The sequence below is a fragment of the Calonectris borealis genome, chromosome 30 (assembly GCF_964195595.1).
Source record: "Calonectris borealis chromosome 30, bCalBor7.hap1.2, whole genome shotgun sequence".
Lineage (NCBI taxonomy): Eukaryota > Metazoa > Chordata > Aves > Procellariiformes > Procellariidae > Calonectris > Calonectris borealis.
In genome coordinates, this window is record NC_134341.1 from 409,145 (window position 1) to 426,737 (window position 17,593).

Below are 17,593 nucleotides of genomic sequence, written 5' to 3' on the forward strand. Positions count from 1 at the left end.
CGCCCCCCGCAGCCGCCCGTTCCCGCGCCCGGAGGGGAGGCCCCGCCCTGCCCGCCCCGGGGGAGGGGCTGCGCCCCAGCCGGCGCAGCACTTAAAAGGGCAATGCTGCGCATGCGCACCCCCTCCCCGCAGGACGATCCGCGGGGGGAGTCCCCGCAGCACCGCGGTGGGGGGAGAGGGGCGGTGCAGGTGCCGTGCCCGAGGGGAGAGGGCTGCGGGGCTTCGCGCCACCGGTCCGTGCCCGTGGTGGGCGGCGGGGCGGGGAGACAAGGGCGGGGGGTCAGGGGCCCACCGGGTCCTCTCGGGTAGGAGTTACCGCTTGAAGCCCCGCGGGCGGGGCGGGGCCTCTCGCCGCGGGAACTGGGGCGGTTGTGTAACACCGCCCCCGCGCCGGTTCCCGGGGCGTTCGGCCGCGAGGGCGGCGGAGACGGGGCAGGCGGTGAGCGCGGGGGGCCGGGGCCGGCGGGTGCTCCGGTACCGGGGGTACCGGGCCGGGCCGGGCCGGTGCCCGGGGAGCCGGGGGGTGGCGGAGCGGCCGGGCCGGCCGTTGCTCCGGTGTGGAGGGGGGCTGGGGCCGGCTGGTGCCCCGGTAAGGGGTGGGGGATGCCTGAGGCTGGCCGGTGCCCGAGTACCGGCGGTGGGGGGCCCAGGGGAACCCCAGAACGCGGGGGGGGCTCCCGGCGGTGGCGCTGACGGCCGTCTCGCAGAAGGCCCCCGGTCCCCAGCGCCCCGCCGCGCTGCATGGACTGGTACATGATGAACTGCGAGCTGCTGGCCACCTGCAGCGCCCTGGGCTACCTGGAAGGGGACGTCTACCACCGGGAGCCCGACTGCCTGGGTAGGTGGGGCGGCGGGGGGTGGCAGGGGCCGGGGGCGGCGGGGGCTCACGGCCCCGTCCCTCCCAGAGAGCGTCAAGGACCTGATCCGGTACCTGCGCCATGAGGACGAGACCCGGGACATCCGGCAGCAGCTGGGGGCAGCCCAGATCCTGCAGAACGACCTCCTGCCCATCCTGGTCCAGTACCCGCAGGACAAGGTGCTCTTCGATGCTGTCATCAGGTACCGGGGGGGGCAGGACGGGGGCCAGGGGTGGCCCCGGGGGGCTCCCCACGAAGCGCCGGTTCCACGCGTCCCCCCCTGCCCACTCGCAGGCTGATGGTGAACCTGACGCAGCCGGCCCTGCTCTGCTTTGGCAAAGTGCCGCTGGATGCCACCTCCCGGCACCACTTTCTCCAGGTCCTGTCCTACCTCCAGGCCTACAAAGAGGTGAGTGTGCCTGCGAAGGTGCCCCTGGCTCGGCCCCTGGGTGGGGGGCTCTGCCTGGGCCCCCCCAGACTCACATAGGGCTTTCTACAGGCTTTCGCCAGTGAGAAAGTTTTTGGGGTGCTCAGCGAGAAGCTCTACGACCTGCTGCAGCTGGTGAGTCCTGTGTCCCTGCGCAGCTCCCGGGGACTGCGGCGTCCGGCCCTGCTGAGCGGGGCTGGGGTCCCCATGGGTGCCGCGGGGAGCCCTCACGGCTCCATCGCCCCAGGACTGGGAGCAGCGGCAGGAGGAGGACACGCTGCTGATCGAGAGGATCTTGCTGCTGGTGCGCAACGTGCTGCACGTCCCCCCAGACCCCACGGAGGAGCAGGTACTGGGACGGGGCCCTTCCCCAGGTACCCAGCATGTCTGGGGCCGTGGTGGCTCCCCGGGGACCCTGACGCTCTGCCTGCTGAGCCCCCCCTGGCCCGCCATCCCCCCAGGGCGTGGATGGTGATGCCAGTGTGCACGACCGGGTGCTGTGGGCGCTGCACATCACCGGGATGGACGACCTGCTCAAGTTCCTGGCCAGCGCCCAGGCGGAGCAGCAATGGGCCCTGCACGTCCTGGAGATCATCTCCCTCATGTTCCGCGACCAGGTGAGCCGGGGCGGGGGGCAGTGGGGCCGGGGACACCCCCGGAGACGCCCACAGCGCTGACGGCGCTGCCCGCAGAGCCCGGAGGAGCTGGCGGCACTGGGGCAGGGGCAGGCGGCTGCCGAGCACGGGGAGGACACGCGGGAGCTGGAGACCCTGCGGCAGCGGGAGCTGGCAGAGAGGAGGGCTCGAGCACTGCAGCGCCCGTCCAGGTGAGGGGGGGACCCCCGTGGCGGGGCCGGGACCCCCGTGGCACGGCTGGCATCGCTCAGCCCGTGTCCCCCTGCCCCAGGCACTCCCGCTTCGGTGGCTCCTACGTCCTGCAGGGCCTGAAGGCGATCGGGGACCGGGACGTCGTCTTCCACAAGGGGCTGCACAACGTGAGCGCGGGGACGGGAGTGTGGTGGGGGGCTACAGGGATGACATGGGGGCACGAGTCCGGCTGCTCCATGTTTGTCCCCTGCAGCTGAAAAGCTACAGCCACGACCTGGGCAAGGAGACGCGGCGGGTGCCGCGGCGGCGCCAGGCCGCCCCCGAGGCTGAGCCCCCCCGCCGCTCGGCCCGCAACGTCCGGCTCTTCCTGCACCGCTTCTGCCAGGACTTCCTGGAGGGCTGCTACAACCGCCTGATGCTGCTGGTCAAGGTGAGGGGCTGGGGGGCTGTGACCCCCTCCTCGGGCTGTGGGACCCCCGCTGAGCCCCCCCGCTGCCCCCAGGACCAGCTGGTGCGGGAGAAGGCGCAGCAGCACGACGAGACCTACTACCTGTGGGCCACCGCCTTCTTCATGGCCTTCAACCGCCGCCGGGGCTTCCGCCCCGAGCTGGTGTCGGAGACGGTGGGCGTCCGCGCCTTCCACTTCATCGAGCAGAACCTCACCACCTACTACGAGATGGCGCTGATGGACAAGAAGGAGGCAGCAACCTGGGCCCGCAGGTGGGGGCCGGGACCCCCCCCCGGTGCCTGGGACCCCCCCCCGGTGCCTGGGACCCCCCAGGGTGCCTGGGACCCCCCAGGTGCGGGGCTCTGCCCTGAGGCTGCCTGTCCCCAGGATGCACCTGGCCCTGAAGGCGTACCAGGAGCTGCTGCGGACGGTGCAGGAGATGGACCGGTCCCCCGAGCAGGCGGTGCGGGACAGCAGCCAGGTCATCAAGAGTGAGTCCGTCTGTCCCTCCGCCCGTACCTGGGGGGGGTCTGACCTCGTCATCGGCCGACCCCCTCCTCCCCAGGCAACATCTTCTACCTGATGGAGTACCGGGAGCTCTTCCTCGCCCTCTTCCGCAAGTTCGACGAGACCAAGCAGCCGCGCAGCTTCTTGCGGGACCTGGTGGAGACGGCCCACCTCTTCCTCCGCATGCTGGAGCGCTTCTGCCAGGGCCGTGCCGGCCTCGTGGTGCAGGTGGGATGCGGCTGCCCCGCCGGGAGGGTCCCTGGGGGGCTGGGCAGCCCCTCCTGACCCCGTCCTCGCCCCACAGAGCAAGCGTGTGCGGAGGAAGAAGAAGCCGCGGGCGCCCGCAGCCCTCACCCCGCAACCGCCCAGCACTGCGGAGCTGGAGGAGCTCTGGGCAGGATTGGGCCCACAGCTCCAGGCCTGCCTGCAGGTAGTGGGGAGGACCTGGCCCCGCGGGGGGCACCGGGTGTCTTGGCGTGGGGTGACAGTGTCCTGCCCCAGGGCGAGGTGCCGCTCCCTGAGGATGTGGTGCCCTTCGACGCCGCCTCGGAGACGCCGGTGGAGGAGCAGCGCGCAGAGGCTCTGCTGCGGATCCAGGGGTGCCTGCGGGACGCCCGGGCCCCCCAGGCCCTGCGGCTGCTGCGCTCCGCCAGGTGCCGGCACCGCAGTTCCCATCCCGCACCCAGGCAGGGGCGTGGGGACGCGGTGCCAGCCTGTCCCCCTCTCCCCAGGGACGTCTGGCCCGAAGGGGACGTGTTCGGGCCCCCTGACGCGGGGCCGCCCGAGGAGACCCGGCTGCTGCGGGAGATCCTCTTCGCTCCCCTGCCCCGTGAGTCCCCAGCTGGCGGCACTGGGAGCGGTGGGCTCTGGGCCGGGGCGCTCCAGGCCCTCACCACCGTCCCACCACAGGGCACGTGCCCCCCGAGGCCGAGGAGCCGGAGGACGAGGAAGAGGAGGATGAGGAAGAGGAGGAAGAGACCGTGCAGGTGTCAGAGAAGGAGTTCAACTTCCTCGACTACCTGAAACGGTGAGAGGGGACGGGGGGGTCTGGGGTGGCACCGCTTGCCGGGGCGGCCCCGCTCACCGGGGCTGCTGGGGCAGGTTCGCCTGCGCCCCCGTGGTCCGGGCGCTCGTGCTGCTGCTGCGGGGGTACGCCCGCAACAGCCCCCGCACCAACCACTGCGCCGCCCGCCTGCTGCACCGCCTGGCCCGCGACCTGCGCATGGAGGCCCTGCTCTTCCAGCTCTCCCTCTTCGCCCTCTTCCACCGCCTCCTCAGCGATCCCGCCGCCGGCGCGCACCAGGTCAGCCGGCGCCCGGCTCCCCCTGAGCCCCCCGTCCCCCCCGGCGTCTCCCAGCCCCATTCTCTCTCCCTCCGCCCCCAGGAGCTGGTGGCGTTGGCCAAGTTCATCCTGGGCAAGTTCTTTGCGCTGGCGGCCACCAACAAGAAAGCCTTCGTGGAGCTGCTCTTCTGGAAGAGCCCGGTGGCTGTCCGCGAGATGACCGAGGGCTACAGCTGCCTGCGGGAGGGAGAGGGGTGAGTAGGGCCGGGGAGGGGGCTGCCGCCCTCCCCTCCCCTCCCCTCCCCTCCCCTCACCTCCCCTCCCCTCTGCCCAGGGCTGGCAGGAGCCGGGTCCCCCCCTGGACCCCGCAGGAGGAGCAGGAGCTGCGGGAGCTGTACTGGAAGTACAAGGAGGTGGAAGGTACCGGGGCTGCCTGGGGTGGGGGGCAGCGGGACCCCCGGGGGGCGGCGGGGACTCCGTCCCTGCAGCGTCCTGCTCCCGCAGGCGAGGACGTCGTCGCCGCCATCCTGGCCCATCTCCCGGCACCCGGGCGGACGCGCAGGCAGGTGGTGAAGCAGCTGGTGCGGCTGGGGCTGGCCGGCAGCGCCAAGGACTTCCCGCGGGAGAGGTGGGTCAGAGACCCCCACGGGACCCCCGGGCCAGGGCGGCCGCCTCGCCCTGGGGCAGGGACCGACGGCCACGTCCCCCCAGGAAGGGCACCCGCCTCGTGCTGTGGACGCAGGAGCAGGAGGAGGAGCTGGCGCGGCTCTTCGAGGAGTTCCAGGGCTCGGAGGGTGAGCGGGGCCGGGCGGGCTGGGGGGAGCAGCCCCTCTTAGCCCCCCGCCCTGACCCCCCTCCCCACAGACGTCCTGGGGAACATCATGAAGCACCTGACGGCGCGGCGGTCGCGGGCTCGCGTGGTGGAGAAGCTGCTGGGGCTGGGGCTGGTGTCGGAGCGCAAGGAGCTGTACAAGAAGCGCCGGAGGAAGGGCCATAGCCCTGGGCAGGTACGGGGGGCTGGGGCGGGGGCTCGGGCTGTGCCCAGCGGGTGCTGCCCTCCCATGGGCACCCACACACTGCTGGTCCCCCAGGGTTTGGCAGGCGCCCTGCTGGTGCCAGCCCAGGACAGCTCGGCAGAGGATGGGGACAGTGAGGAGGAGGAGGAGGAGGATGAAGCAGAGGAAGGCCCCATGGAGGAGCACTGGGTGCCCGAGGAAGGGGCTGGGCAGGGCCTGGCGCATCGTCTGCATCAGGAAGGTGGGCGAGGGGCTCTGAGCCCCCCCCGGTTGGGCTTGGCTCCGGGGCCGTACCCTGTCTCACCCTCCCCTGTCCCCAGGCCTGGCCGGGCCCCTGCGGTGGCTGGAGAACTGCCTGCGGAGGACGGCCGGGGACCGCGAGGAGGAAGGTGAGCGGGCGGGGGGCTGGAGCGGGGGCCGGGTGGGGGCTAGGGCCGGGCTGATGGTGCTCTCGGCCCAGGCGTCTCCCACCCCGTGCCGCTGGTGCCGCTCTCGGAGGAGAACGAGGACGCCATGGAGGACCGGCGCTTCCGGGCCCTGCTGCGGCAGCTGGGGCTCCGGCCCCCTGCCAGCGAGCAGGTGAGGTCCCGGTCCCTGTCCCCATCCCCGTCCCCGTCCCCTTGCTCCCGGTGTGGCCCTGCAGCGTCTCCCCTCTCTGCGCAGGAATCCTTCTGGCGCATCCCGGCTGCCCTCACCCCGCAGCAGCTCCGCCACGCGGCTGCCTCCATCGCCCACCACAGCCCCGACCCCGGGAGGTCCCCCCAGGGGCTGCTGGAGCCACCCAGGTGCCCCCAGGACCCCAATCCAGGTGAGGGGCCGGGCTGGGGGTGCGGGGGCCGGGCTGGGGTCCTCCAGCCGTGGGGCCAGCCCTGAGCCCCTCTTCTCGTGCCCCACAGCAGAGCAGCTGCCGGCAGGGCTGGGATCGGACTCAGAGAGGTGAGAACGTGCACCGGCCCCGCAGCTGGGTCCTCTCCCCGACTCTGGGGGGGTCCTCTCCCTGCCTGGGGAGGGGATCCGGACCCCTGGGTTCTCCCAGCGTGGGGCTGAGCAGTGCCAACCCCTGTCCCCGCTGTTGCAGCGAGGAGCCTGTCCCCAACCCGCTGCAGCCGGGCACCAAGAGGCGACGGGAGCTCGACAGCGAGGACGAGGACGAGGGGAGCTCAGGTGGGTTCAGCCCCTCCGGTCTCTGCAGGGCTCTTCCCCTGCGGTGCTCTGGGCATCACCAGGAGCTGGGCGCGGGGCGCTGTTGGTCCCGGTTGACCTGTCCCCGGCCCCTTTGCCACATCCCTGGTGCTGGGGAGACGGTGGGGGGGGCAGGGGTGTACCCCCACTTCCCGCACCCCCCTGGCCGGGGGGGGCTCAGCCCCCTCCCCACTCCCTCCACCACAGGCACAGGGCCGGCCCCCGCAGCCCCCGGCTCCCTGGAGGACGAGGACCCGCAGCCCCTGGGGAAGCGGAAGCGCATCCGCCGCGTGGAGGAGGAGGAGGAGGATTGAGGGGCTCCCCCTGCCCTGCCTGTGCCCGAGCCCTGGCCTGTTTTCTGGGTTTTCTGCAGATTTTAAAGCTGTTTTTAAGGGTGCTGCGAAAGCAGGCGGCGGCTCTCCCCTCTGTCCCCTTCCCCGGTGTCTGTCCTGGTGTCTCCGTTTCCCTGTTTTACCCCAAACTCCCTCTTTTCCCTCAGCTGTTTAGGTTTTTTTTCCCTAACACCTTTTAAATCTGGAAAGAGACCAAATAAATAAAGGCAGCTCTTGGCCTTGCCTGGTGGGTGGGTCTGGGGGGCCGGGGTGGGTCCCTGGGGGTGCGAGCTGCCCTGTCCCCAGGGATCTGCCCTGTCCCTGCGCCGGGGGACGGGGCCAGGCCCCGCGTGTCGCAACACCTCCTGATAGCGGTGGCTATAAAGGGGCCGCAGGGGCGGCAGCCGCGGCGGCTGGACGGGGCAGGGGACGCCGGCGTCGGCGAGCGGGTGAGCCGGGGCGCTGCGGGGCCGCGGGGGGCTGTGGCTGTGGGGGGCTGACGGGGCTCTGCCCCTTCTCCTGCCTCCACAGGCCGGCCTGGAGCTGCCGCCATGCCCCAGGCTCTGCTCCTCCTCCTGCTCCTCCTTGGCCTGGGGTGCAGCGCCCTCTCCCCCGTCTCCCCTGGGCCGGGTGCCGATGACCGGGCTGCGGCGCGGGCGCTGCTGGCGCAGCTGGCAGAGCACATCCCTGCGCGGGCCCTGCCGGGGCGCGGGGTCTCGTGCCAGGACCTGCGCCCCGAGGCCCTGCCTGGCTTCGCCCAGCTCCCGCCGCTGCCCCGCGCCCTGGCCCGCGCCGCCATGGCCCTGGCGCTGAGTGGGGCCGCCTGCGGGCCGCAGGCCGAGGCGGAGGTGCTGGGGCTGTCCCGGGAGCTGGGCCCCCCCACGGCCGCGGCGCTGCTGCAGGGGCTGGCGCGGCTGCGGGGCACCCTGGCCTCCAAGGCCCTGCCCCTCCTCCTCAGCCTGGTGCGGCCGGGGGGCTCTGCCCTGGCATGGCCCTGCGCGGCACCCGCCCGGCTCCAGGGCCCCGCGACCGGCACCCACCCCACCCCGCCCAGGGTGCCGGTCATGGGGCCCTTGGCCAAGGGGGTCCGGGTGCTCCCGGGGGCCAGGGCCCGTGCCTGGCTGCCTGCGTGCCGCCATGCCACCCGGCACCAGTCCCGGCGCCGGCGGGAGGACGAGGACACCTGCAACCCGCCGGGGGAGTGGGAGGCCCACAGGGTGCTGGAGTGGGTGCCGGGCGTCAGCACCTTCTACAACCTGGGCACCAGCCTCTACTACGCCTTCCACGGCTGTGAGGCTCTGGCCTCCACGCGGGCCCTGGAGGTCGCCGAGGACCTGGGCTACGCCGGCCTGGCCGCCCTCACCGCCGGCACCGGTGGCCCCGTGGCCCTGGGGCTGCAGCTGGGGCTGCAGCCGGGGCTCAAGGCCGGGGTGCGGGCGCTCATCGGCTACTTCACCTCAGACGGGGACCCCCCGCCAGCCCCCACCGCCCACAGCGGCCCCGTCCTCATGGTCTGAATAAAGGCCCCACGCGGCGGCTGGCTCCGTGTCCCTGTCCCTGTCTGGGGGGGCCGGCACCGGGATCGATGCGGGGCCGCCCTGCCCTGGGGCATGGGGACCTTGGCCCCGCGGGGAGGCCTTGCCCGAGCCACGTGGTGGCAGCCGGCCCGTCCCCATCCCTGTCCCGCCCAGCGTGCCCTGCCCTGCCTGCCCGGCTCTGGCTCCCGCAGCCCTGTCCCCACGGCCTGTCCCTGCGGCTTGTCCCTGTCCCTATGGCCCCAGCCGTGTCCCCAAGGCCTGTCCTCATCCCAATGGCTGCATAGCCTGTCCCCACGGGCTGTCCCTGTCCCCATGGCTCTGTCCCCCTGGCCTGTCCCTGTCCCTATGGCTCTGTCCCCCTGTCTCCATGGCCTGTCCCTGTCTCCATGGCTCTGTCCCCATGGCTCTGACCCCCTGTCTCCATAGCCTGTCCCTGTCCCCATGGCTCTGTCCCCCGTCCCCCTGGCCTGTCCCTGTCCCCATGGCTCTGTCCCTCTGTCCCCATGGCCTGTCCCTGTCCCCATGGCTCTGTCCCTCTGTCCCCATGGCTCTGTCCCCATGGCCTGTCCCTGTCCCCATGGCCTGTCCCTGTCCCCATGGCTCTGTCCCTCTGTCCCCATGGCTCTGTCCCCCTGGCCTGTCCCTGTCCCCACGGCTCTGTCCCCCTGTCCCCACAGACTGTCCCTGTCCCCACGGCCCATCCCGGACCGGCGCTGCCATTTCGTTCCCTCCCGTTCCCTCTCTGGCCCCGCCCCCCCGGCCCCGCCCCCTGACGTCAATTCTGGGAAGCGGGCAACCCCGCTGGAAGCCGGGTCTCCCGGCCGGGGAGGCGTGGTCTTGCTGCCGCGCTCCGCCAATCGCCGCGCAGAGCAGAGAGAGGGCGTGGCCTCCGCGCGTTCCTGACCCGGCAGCCGGGAGCCCCGAGGGCGCCGAGGTGGGAGCGCGGCACCGGGCGGGGGTCCCGGCGGGTCCCGGGGGGTCCCGTCCGCAGGGGGGTCCGTCCGCAGGGCACGGCCTTGGGGGCGGGGAGCCCTGCTGGGGCCGGGGGGGGCGCAGATAGAGGATCCCGGTTGGGACACGCGGGGATCGCCCTCGGGGGGTCCCTTGGGGGTGTCCCCCTGGGGCGGGGGGTGTTTAGGGGCACCCACCCCCCGGGATCCCTGCAGGGGGACACTTGGGCTGCAGGGAACCTGCTGGGGAGTGCCCGTGGGGGTGCAAGGGAGGACCAGTCTAGGGGTGCCTCTGGGGAGGGAGGGGGCCTGGGGTGCTGCGCAGGGGGCCCTCGGGGGGGTGCTGTGCCCCCGGTCCCTGCCGTCGGGACAGCTCGGCCCCCGGGCCCCGGGCCCCGGGCGGGGAACCTCTGCCGCTGCTCACCCTTTCCTCCGGCCCCAGGACGGGGCTGCCAGCCCGCTGCGCCCCCGCAGCCCAGCCCGACCGGAGCAGAGGCACCCGCGGGACCACCGTGCTGCAGGTGGGCAGGTGGGGTGCAGGGGTGCCGGCGGGGCGCGCGGGCGCGGGTTTCGTATCCTCCGGTCGTGTTGTGGCCGGGGGGTCGGTGGGGCCGCCCTGACGCTCCCTGCCCCCCAGCATGGCGCAGTGGCAGGAGGTGCAGAGTTTGGCCAACACCTACCTGGAGCAGGTTCACCAGCTGTACGCGGGGGCGGCGCTGCCCATGGTGGTGCGGCAGTGCCTGGCCGCCTGGATCGAGGACCAGAACTGGTAACGGGGGGGTCCGGGGCTGGGGGCCGCGCCGGCTGGTGCGCGCCGGGCTGCTGCTGAGCCCAGGGTGCCGCAGGCGCCAGGCGGCCGAGCCGCTCTCTTCCCACGCCCGGATGCTCTTCCACTCCTTGCTGGCGCTGCTGGGCGAGCACCTGGGCAGCCCGGGGCTGGGCGACGAGGACTTCATGCTGAAGCACAACCTGCGCAAGGCCCGCCGCGACCTCCAGGTGGGCGGCAGGACCGGGGTGGGGGGGGCCGGGGGTCTCTGTGCCCCGCATGACCCCCGGTCCCTCTGCAGGCCGAGTTCGGGGAGTGCCCGGAGAAGTTCGCCAACCTGGTGGCCAACCTGCTGCAGGAGGAGCGGCGGATCCTGCGCCTGGGGCAGGCGGGGGGGCAGGTAGGGCAGGGCCCCCTCCACTGCCCTGCAAGACCCTGCCAGCCACTGCCCGACGCCCCATGTCTCTGCAGGGGGGGTCTGCCCCGGCACCCAGCGCACCCCCGGGGAGCAACCGGGAGCAGCAGATCCAGCGGCGCCTGGCTGAGTTCCACACAGCCCTGCAGGTAACGGCCCCCCCAGCCCTCCCAGGCCCCCAGGGGCTGCCCAGCCCCTCACCCCCCTCTGCCCCCAGGAGGCCGAACGCGCCTTCCGGCACCTGGAGGACCTGCAGGACGCCTTTGACTTCTGCTTCAAGGTGCACTGCCTGCCGGGTAAGGCCCAATCCTGCCCGCCCCGGGGGTAGACGCGGGGCCACACTGCCCTGCGCCCCCCCTGACCCCCCTCACCCCCTGCCCGCAGGCGAGGACAGGAGCAGCGACCCCCAGTACACCCAGCAGCTCAAAGCCCTCCAGGCCAAGCTGCAGATCCTGGACCGGCAGCGGCGGGTGAGAGGGGGCCGGGGCTGGGCCAGGGGGGCCATGGCCGCCCCATGCCCCCCGCTCAGGCGTGTGTCTCCCCCCAGGAGGTGCTGGCTCAGATGCAGCAGCTTCTGGGGCGCAGCGAGACCCTGCAGGATTTCCTGCAGCAGGAGCTGGGGGCCTGGCGGGAGCGGCAGCAGCGCGCCTGCCTGGGGGCCCCCGCCGACACCTGCCTGCACCCGCTGGAGACCTGGTAGGGCTGGGACGGGGGGCGACAGGGGGGTCGTGGGCGGCCCCCGCTGAGCCCCGCGGCACCCGCAGGTTCACGGAGCTGGGCCAGGGGCTCTTCCAGCTGCTGCAGCTGCTGCGGGCGCTGGGGAACCTGCGGCAGAAGGTGACCTACGAGAGGGACCCGCTGAAGGCAGAGACCCCCCTCCTGGAGCAGCGGCTGCAGGAGCAGCTCACCTACCTGCTGCAGAGGTGGGGGTGGCACAGGGGGTCTGGGGGGGCCAGGGCCGGGGCAGCCCTGACCCTCCCGGTGCCCCCAGCGCCTTCGTGGTGGAGCAGCAGCCCAGCATGCCCAACGCCTGCAAGCGCCCGCTGGTGCTGCGCACGGCCAGCAAGTTCTCGGCCCGCGCCCGCCTGCTCATCCGCCTCCACGACTGCAACCACGACATGGAGGCCAAGATCTACATCGACAGGTCGGGACCCCCGGGGTGGGGCCACCTGCCTGGCCATGGGCATCCCGGGGCCCCGCTCCCCACTGACGCCCTGTTGTCTCTTGCAGGGATCCCCCCAAGATAAAAGGGTGAGAGCCGAGCGCCGGCCGCAGCGGGCAGAGCTGTGCCCCCCTGGGGGTCCCGGCCCCCCACCCGCGGCCTCTCTCTGCCCCGCAGGTTTCGCAAGTTCAACATCCTGACGTCGAGCAGCAAAACCCTCCTGGCAGGGGACAGTCCCCAGGACGAGCTGGTCTGCGACTTCCAGTACCTCGTAGGGGCCCCTGCCCGGACCCCTGGGTCCTCCACGGGGCAGGGGAGCGGGGCGAGGACCCTGGCCCAGCCCCGGCCCCCGGCCCGGGCTGACTCTCCCCTGCCCCGCAGATGCTGAAGGAGCAGAAGGACAGCAGGTCGGGCAAGGGCAGCAAAGGTGCCAGCGAGGTGGGTGCGGGGCTGGGGGCCGGGGGGGTGCGGGGGCAGCCTGTGCCCCACGGTGCCCCATGATGCCGCCTCTGCACAGGGTCCCCTGGTCGTGACGGAGGAGCTGCACCTCATCACCTTCACGCTGGCGTACGCCTACTGCGGGCTGAAGCTGGAGCTGGAGGTGAGCGCTGGGGGCCGGGGGGGCTAGGGGAGGCTGGAGGGGCTGGGGGCTGCCGGCCTGACCCCCGCTCCCCCCGCAGACCTCCACGCTGCCCTTCGTCATCATCTCCAACAACAACCAGCTCTCCAGCGCCTGGGCCTCCATCCTCTGGTTCAACATGCTCAGCAGCAACCCTAAGGCAAGCGGGACCCCTCCCCAGCCCTGCACCGACCCCACTGCCCCCGGCCCTGCTGCCCCCCTGCCCTGGTCCTGGTGTCCCATCCCCATCCCTGCTCCTCGCCCGGTCTCCATCCCTGTGTCCTGTCCCAGGTTCCTGGTCCCTGTCCCTCGTCCTCCCCCGTGCCCTGTCCCTTCTCCTGTCCCCAGTCCCTGCCCCATCCTGGTCCCTGTCGCATCCCCGTCCCCTGCCCCGGTGCATGTCCCCTTCTCCCCTGCCCCGGTCCCCGTCCCCTGCCGCGCGCCCCCGGCCCTGCTCACCCCGTCTCCTGCAGAAGCAACAGTTCTTCTCCGCGCCGCCCCCGGCGCCCTGGCCCCAGCTGGCCGAGGTGCTGAGCTGGCAGTTCGAGAGCGTGGCCGAGCGGGGCCTGAGCAGGGAGCACCTCCTCATGCTGGCCGAGAAGCTCTTTGGTAAGGATGGGTGCCAGCCCCAAGCCCCCCCTCCCCGCCGAGCCCCCCGGGGCCAGGACGGGGGCCGTGCCGCCCCCCTCACCCTGCTCTTACCTCCAAGGCTCGAAGCCGTCTCCGGAGAGCACCCTGGCCTGGCCCAAGTTCTCCAAGGTGACCGGTGCCCGTTCCCCTGTGGCCCCGTCCCTCTGTCCCCCCGCCCCCCCATGGCCCCCTGCCCCCCGTCCCCGCTCACCCCCCCTGTCCTACAGGAAGGTGCCTCCGGCTTCTCCTTCTGGGCCTGGCTGGACGGGATCCTGGGGCTGCTCCAGGAGCACCTCAAGCAGCTCTGGAAGGACGGGTAGGAGCGGGGCTGGGGGGCCGGGGGGCCGGGGGCTGCAGGGGCTGACGGTGCCTCCCCCAGGCTCATCCTGGGCTTCGTGAGCCGGAAGCAAGAGAAGAAGCTGCTGAAGGGGAAGCGGACGGGGACGTTCCTGATCCGGTTCAGCGAGAACACCCTGGGGGGGGTCACCTGCACCTGGGTGGAGCACCCCAAGAGCGGTAAGCGCGCCCCCCGCCCCGGGGTGCAGCCCCTCACCCTGGCCTCAGGCCTGCCATGGGCGCTGACTCCGGCTGCCCCCACCCCGCAGGACCCCCTGCTTTCCGGGCGGTGGTTCCCTACACCGCGTCCGAGCTGGCATCCCTGGCGCTGCCCGACATCATCCGCGACTACCAGCTGCTGGTGGAGGAGAACATCCCCGAGAACCCCCTCCAGTTCCTGTACCCCGACACCGCCCGCGACGAGGCCTTCGGGCCCTACTACAGCCAGCGGCAGGAGGGTGCGGCACGGCGCGGCGCGGCGCGGCGTGGCGCGGTGCGGGGGAAGCGCCCACCGCCCCCTCGGACCTCTCCTCTCTGTCCCCAGGGAACCTGACGGAGCAGAAGAAATACCTGAACCGGCGCCTCATCCGCGTGTCCTCCAGGTGAGGCAGGGGGACGCCTCGGTCCCTCTGTGGCCCCGTGGGAAGGGGGACCCTCTTGCCTGCAGCCTCATGTCCCCTGACCCTGACCCTGACCCTGACTCTGACCCGCTGTCTCTCCCTGCAGGCAGGCAAATGAGTCATGGCAGACGGAAGAGGAGTTGGTGGCTGCCACAGAAAACCTGGAGACTCTGCAGCTGCAGCCTGGTGGCCTGGGGACACAGCAGCCTGGTGACATAGCACCGCTGCAGCCCGGGGGCTCGGGGACGCTGCAGCCCGGGGGCTCAGGGACGCTGCAGCCCAAGGGCTCGGGGCCGCTGCAGCCCGGGGGCTCGGGGACGCTGCAGCCCAAGGGCTCGGGGCCGCTGCAGCCCGGGGGCTCGGGGCCGCTGCAGACCGGGGGCTCGGGGCCGCTGCAGCCCGGGGGCTCGGGGACGCTGCAGCCCGGGGGCTCGGGGACGCTGCAGCCCAAGGGCTCGGGGACGCTGCAGCCCGGGGGCTCGGGGACGCTGCAGGTCACCTCTGGGAACCTGGGGATGCTGCAGGTGATGGCCGGGAGCCCGGGGACGCTGCAGTCCGGGAGCCCAGCGATGCTGCAGCCCTCGAGCCCAGGGACGCTGCAGGTGATGGCCACGAGCCCCGGGACGCTGCAGCCTGGGGGCTCAGGGACGCTGCAGCCAGGGCCCCAAGGGCTGGAGCCACCGCGGACGCTGCAGGTGGGATCGGGGGTCTCGGAGATGCTGCAGCCAGGGATTGGGGACCTGGAACGACAGCTGGTGCTGCAGCTGGTCCCCGAGGGCCAGGGGACGCTGCAGGTGGGACCAGGGGGTGTGGGGACGCTGCAGGTGCTGCCCAGGGGGCTGGGGGTGCTGCAGCACATGGGACCCAAGGACCAGGGGACACAGCAAGTGGGACCTGGGGCCGTGGAGCCGCAGCTGGTGTTGCAGCTGGTCCCCGAGGGCCAGGGGACGCTGCAGATGGGACCAGCGGGCTTGGGGACACTGCAGGTGCTGCCTGAGGAGCTGGGAACGCTGCAGCCAGTGGCCAGGGACACGGGGATGCTGCAGCAAGTGGGAGCTGGGGACACGGGGCTGCTGCCACCAGTGCCGGGGGCTGTGGAGCTGCTGCTGGTCCCTGAGGGGCAGGGGATGCTGCCACCGGAGCTGAGGGACCTGGAGCTGCTGCCCGGGAGCCCAGACGTGCAGGAGCTCCTGCAGTCGCTGGTGGAGGGGCAGGAGCCGGGCTCGGGGACGCTGGAGATGCTGGAGGCGACGGAGCTGATGCCCAACGTGCTGGAGGCCATGGACGGGAGGCTGGAGGGGCTGGGCCCCGGGCTGGCGGGTGAGTGTCGGGGCCAGGGGAGGGGGACAAGGGGGTCCCCACAGCACTGACCTCTCCCCGACCCACAGGCAGCGACGCACTCTTGGACCCCCGTGACCCATTCCTGCCGCAGCCTGAGGACGCCGCCCTGCCCACCATCAACTCCCTCTTCGCCGCCGCCGACTTCCCCCCGCTCCACATCGACGCCAACGACTTCCAGTGACTCCCTCCAGCCCTCCTGTAAATAAACCTCTTCCCGCCCCAGCTGCCTGTGCTGCCTGCACTGCCTGCGGGCAGACCGGGTCACGCCGTAAACGGGGAGCCGCTCATCTCCTTCAGACCTTTATTAGAAATCCATAAATACCCGAGATAAATAGGGAGCATCGCACATAAATAGCCCCTCGGGGCGGAGGGGAATAAATAGTCGGGGGGGCCGTGGCTGGGCCGGCCTCAGTGGGGGCTGGCGCTGTGGGTGAAGACGCGGCTCATGATGGCGGTGAAGGACTGGAGCCGCTGGAGCGCCAGGCGCTGCAGCAGCGGGTGGGCCCAGGCCTCGCTGGGGGCCATGGGGTGCCGGGGGGGGCGGCCGTGCTCCTGCTGTGGGGAAAGCGGGGTTAGGGGGCCCGAGGCCGTGGCTGACGGGCACCCGCTTCCCCGACTGCGGGGGGAACAGGGCCCCCCGGGGCCCCTCACCCCCCCCCCTCCCGGCCCCCCTGGCTCCCCGGCCCCTCACCTGGACGAGGCCCAGCAGCTGGTCCAGCGCGGCCTCCAGCCGGGGCAGGCGGCGGGCGACGAAGATGTCGGAGCCCAGCAGGTCCCGGTAGTGCTGCAGCCCCTGCAGGATGCGCTGCAGGCAGCGCTGCGGGGAGCAGGGCGTGAGCTGGGGGTCCCCAAGCACATCCCCCAGCACCCTGGGTCCCCCAGGCGCCCCTGTGTACTCCCAGTACCCCTGAGGAAACCCAGGCACATCCCTCAGCATCCCTTGGGACCACCAGGCACCACTGCGAACTTCCAGCGCCCCTAGGACCCCTGGGCACATCCCTCAGCATCCCTGGGTCCCCCACACACATCCCCCAGCGCCCTGGGACCCCTGGGCACCCCTGGGAACTCCGGGCACATCCCTCAGCTTCCCTGGGACCCCCAGGCACCCCTGGGTACCCCCAGCACCCCTGAAGAACCCCTCAGGCACGTACCTCAGCGTCCCTTGGGACCCCCAGGCACCACTGGGAACCCCCAGCACCCCTGGGACCACTGGGCACATCCCTCAGCATCCCTGGGACACCCAGGCACCCCTGGGAACCCCCAGCACCCCTGGGAACCCCGGGCACATCCCCCGGGCCTTCCTGGGACCGCCAGGCATATCCCCCAGAGCACCCCCCGGCTCGTGCCCCCCCCCGCCACGGCCCCTCACCACCCCACGTTCCCCGGTACCGTGTTGTTGGTGTCCAGCGTGGAGGGGTCGCAGGCGTCGCTGCAGCGGATCCGGGGGGGCCAGTTCTTGGGGTCCTCCTCGCTCAGGTGTGTCTCCTCCTGGCAGCGGGGGGTCAGCAGGGTCCCCACGTCTCCCGCACCCCCCCATCTCCCCCGGCATCCCGCACCCTCGGGGCACCCCTCCTGCAGGGATGCCCTGCACTTTCTGGCGTCTGCAGACCCCCGGGCCCCCCCGGCCCCCCTCAGCCGAGCCCCCCGCGCTCACCAGGACCCGGTGCGGCTCCTTGAGTGTCGCCACCAGCCGCGACAGCTCCCGGGAGAGGCTCCTGCAGGCGGCCCAGTCGGTGCGGGGTGCCGGGGCCGGGGCCGGGGCCGGGACCGCGGGCGGCGGCAGCAGCAGCGGGAGGCAGAAGCAGAGGCAGAGGCGGAGGTGGCGGAGCAGAGCCATGGCCGATCGGTGCCGCCACCGGCGCCGCCACCGGGCTCTTATGGGGCGGCGGCAGGTGGGGAATGCCCGGGGCAGGTGGCACCCGCCCCCCGTTACCGCGAAATCGCCGCCTCCCTCGAAAGCAGAACCGATACCGGGCCGGGGTCCCCGGGATGCGCCCCGCCGCGCCCGGCCCCGCGCCGCGCCGGGACGGGACGGGACGGGCAGGAAAACCCGGGGCAGTTCCTGGCGGCTCCGCGCCCGGGGACGCCGCAGCGGCAGCGGCACGAGCGGGACCGAGACACCGCGACCGCCCCGGGACCCCCGCCCGGCGCACCTGGGCCGCCCCGCCCGCCCCGCCGAGCGCACCGGGAGCCCGGGCGGGGCGGGACGCCCCGGAGCCCGGCGGTATCTCCCCGGTGTCCCTCCGGTGTCCCCTTGGTGTCTCCTCGCTGTGCTCCCGGTGTTCCCTCGGTGTCGCCCCCCGCGTCTCCCGCTGCCCCCCGGCCGCACCGGGAAATC

At 72.9% G+C, this 17,593-nt stretch overlaps 4 protein-coding genes across 7 annotated transcripts; 3 read left to right on the forward strand and 1 right to left on the reverse strand.

The window, feature by feature from the left end:
• The first annotated feature begins 354 nt into the window (after positions 1-354).
• TIMELESS (timeless circadian regulator) lies at positions 355-7,122 on the forward strand. Of its 3 annotated transcripts, none has more exons than XM_075133959.1 (30): positions 355-439; positions 708-838; positions 906-1,059; positions 1,152-1,266; positions 1,357-1,419; positions 1,532-1,633; positions 1,746-1,901; positions 1,977-2,110; positions 2,191-2,278; positions 2,365-2,541; positions 2,614-2,831; positions 2,947-3,050; positions 3,125-3,294; positions 3,371-3,496; positions 3,568-3,719; positions 3,798-3,895; positions 3,976-4,093; positions 4,168-4,369; positions 4,451-4,602; positions 4,683-4,768; positions 4,853-4,976; positions 5,060-5,142; positions 5,213-5,355; positions 5,440-5,605; positions 5,685-5,753; positions 5,825-5,943; positions 6,028-6,172; positions 6,261-6,300; positions 6,443-6,528; positions 6,754-7,122. In XM_075133959.1, the coding sequence occupies exons 2-30, from the start codon at positions 742-744 to the stop codon at positions 6,858-6,860; spliced, it is 3,594 nt and encodes a 1,197-aa protein (XP_074990060.1). In that variant the 5' UTR covers positions 355-439; positions 708-741; the 3' UTR covers positions 6,861-7,122. The 3 variants fall into 3 exon arrangements, with proteins under 3 accessions (XP_074990060.1, XP_074990062.1, XP_074990061.1); XM_075133961.1 differs by having other exon boundaries at positions 6,264-6,300; XM_075133960.1 differs by having other exon boundaries at positions 356-439; positions 711-838.
• Positions 7,123-7,252: 130 nt separating this feature from the next.
• On the forward strand, positions 7,253-8,480 carry APOF (apolipoprotein F). The gene is made up of 2 exons (XM_075133962.1): positions 7,253-7,327; positions 7,410-8,480. The coding sequence occupies exon 2, from the start codon at positions 7,430-7,432 to the stop codon at positions 8,393-8,395; it is 966 nt and encodes a 321-aa protein (XP_074990063.1). The 5' UTR covers positions 7,253-7,327; positions 7,410-7,429; the 3' UTR covers positions 8,396-8,480.
• A 799-nt stretch (positions 8,481-9,279) lies between these two features.
• On the forward strand, positions 9,280-15,479 carry STAT2 (signal transducer and activator of transcription 2). Of its 2 annotated transcripts, none has more exons than XM_075133953.1 (23): positions 9,280-9,350; positions 9,809-10,135; positions 10,212-10,362; positions 10,434-10,532; positions 10,604-10,696; positions 10,765-10,843; positions 10,932-11,017; positions 11,095-11,243; positions 11,312-11,470; positions 11,539-11,691; positions 11,778-11,798; positions 11,887-11,980; positions 12,091-12,147; positions 12,227-12,310; positions 12,390-12,488; positions 12,802-12,937; positions 13,038-13,087; positions 13,186-13,274; positions 13,338-13,474; positions 13,564-13,752; positions 13,839-13,896; positions 14,021-15,234; positions 15,303-15,479. In XM_075133953.1, the coding sequence occupies exons 2-23, from the start codon at positions 10,005-10,007 to the stop codon at positions 15,434-15,436; spliced, it is 3,462 nt and encodes a 1,153-aa protein (XP_074990054.1). In that variant the 5' UTR covers positions 9,280-9,350; positions 9,809-10,004; the 3' UTR covers positions 15,437-15,479. The 2 variants fall into 2 exon arrangements, with proteins under 2 accessions (XP_074990054.1, XP_074990056.1); XM_075133955.1 differs by having other exon boundaries at positions 9,316-9,380.
• Positions 15,480-15,542: 63 nt separating this feature from the next.
• Positions 15,543-17,382, reverse strand: IL23A (interleukin 23 subunit alpha). The gene is made up of 4 exons (XM_075133956.1): positions 16,910-17,382; positions 16,645-16,743; positions 15,947-16,072; positions 15,543-15,810 (listed from the first exon to the last, which is right to left on the reverse strand). Exons 1-4 carry the CDS (start codon positions 17,090-17,092, stop codon positions 15,664-15,666), a joined length of 555 nt encoding a protein of 184 aa, XP_074990057.1. The 5' UTR covers positions 17,093-17,382; the 3' UTR covers positions 15,543-15,663.
• Positions 17,383-17,593: the final 211 nt, after the last annotated feature.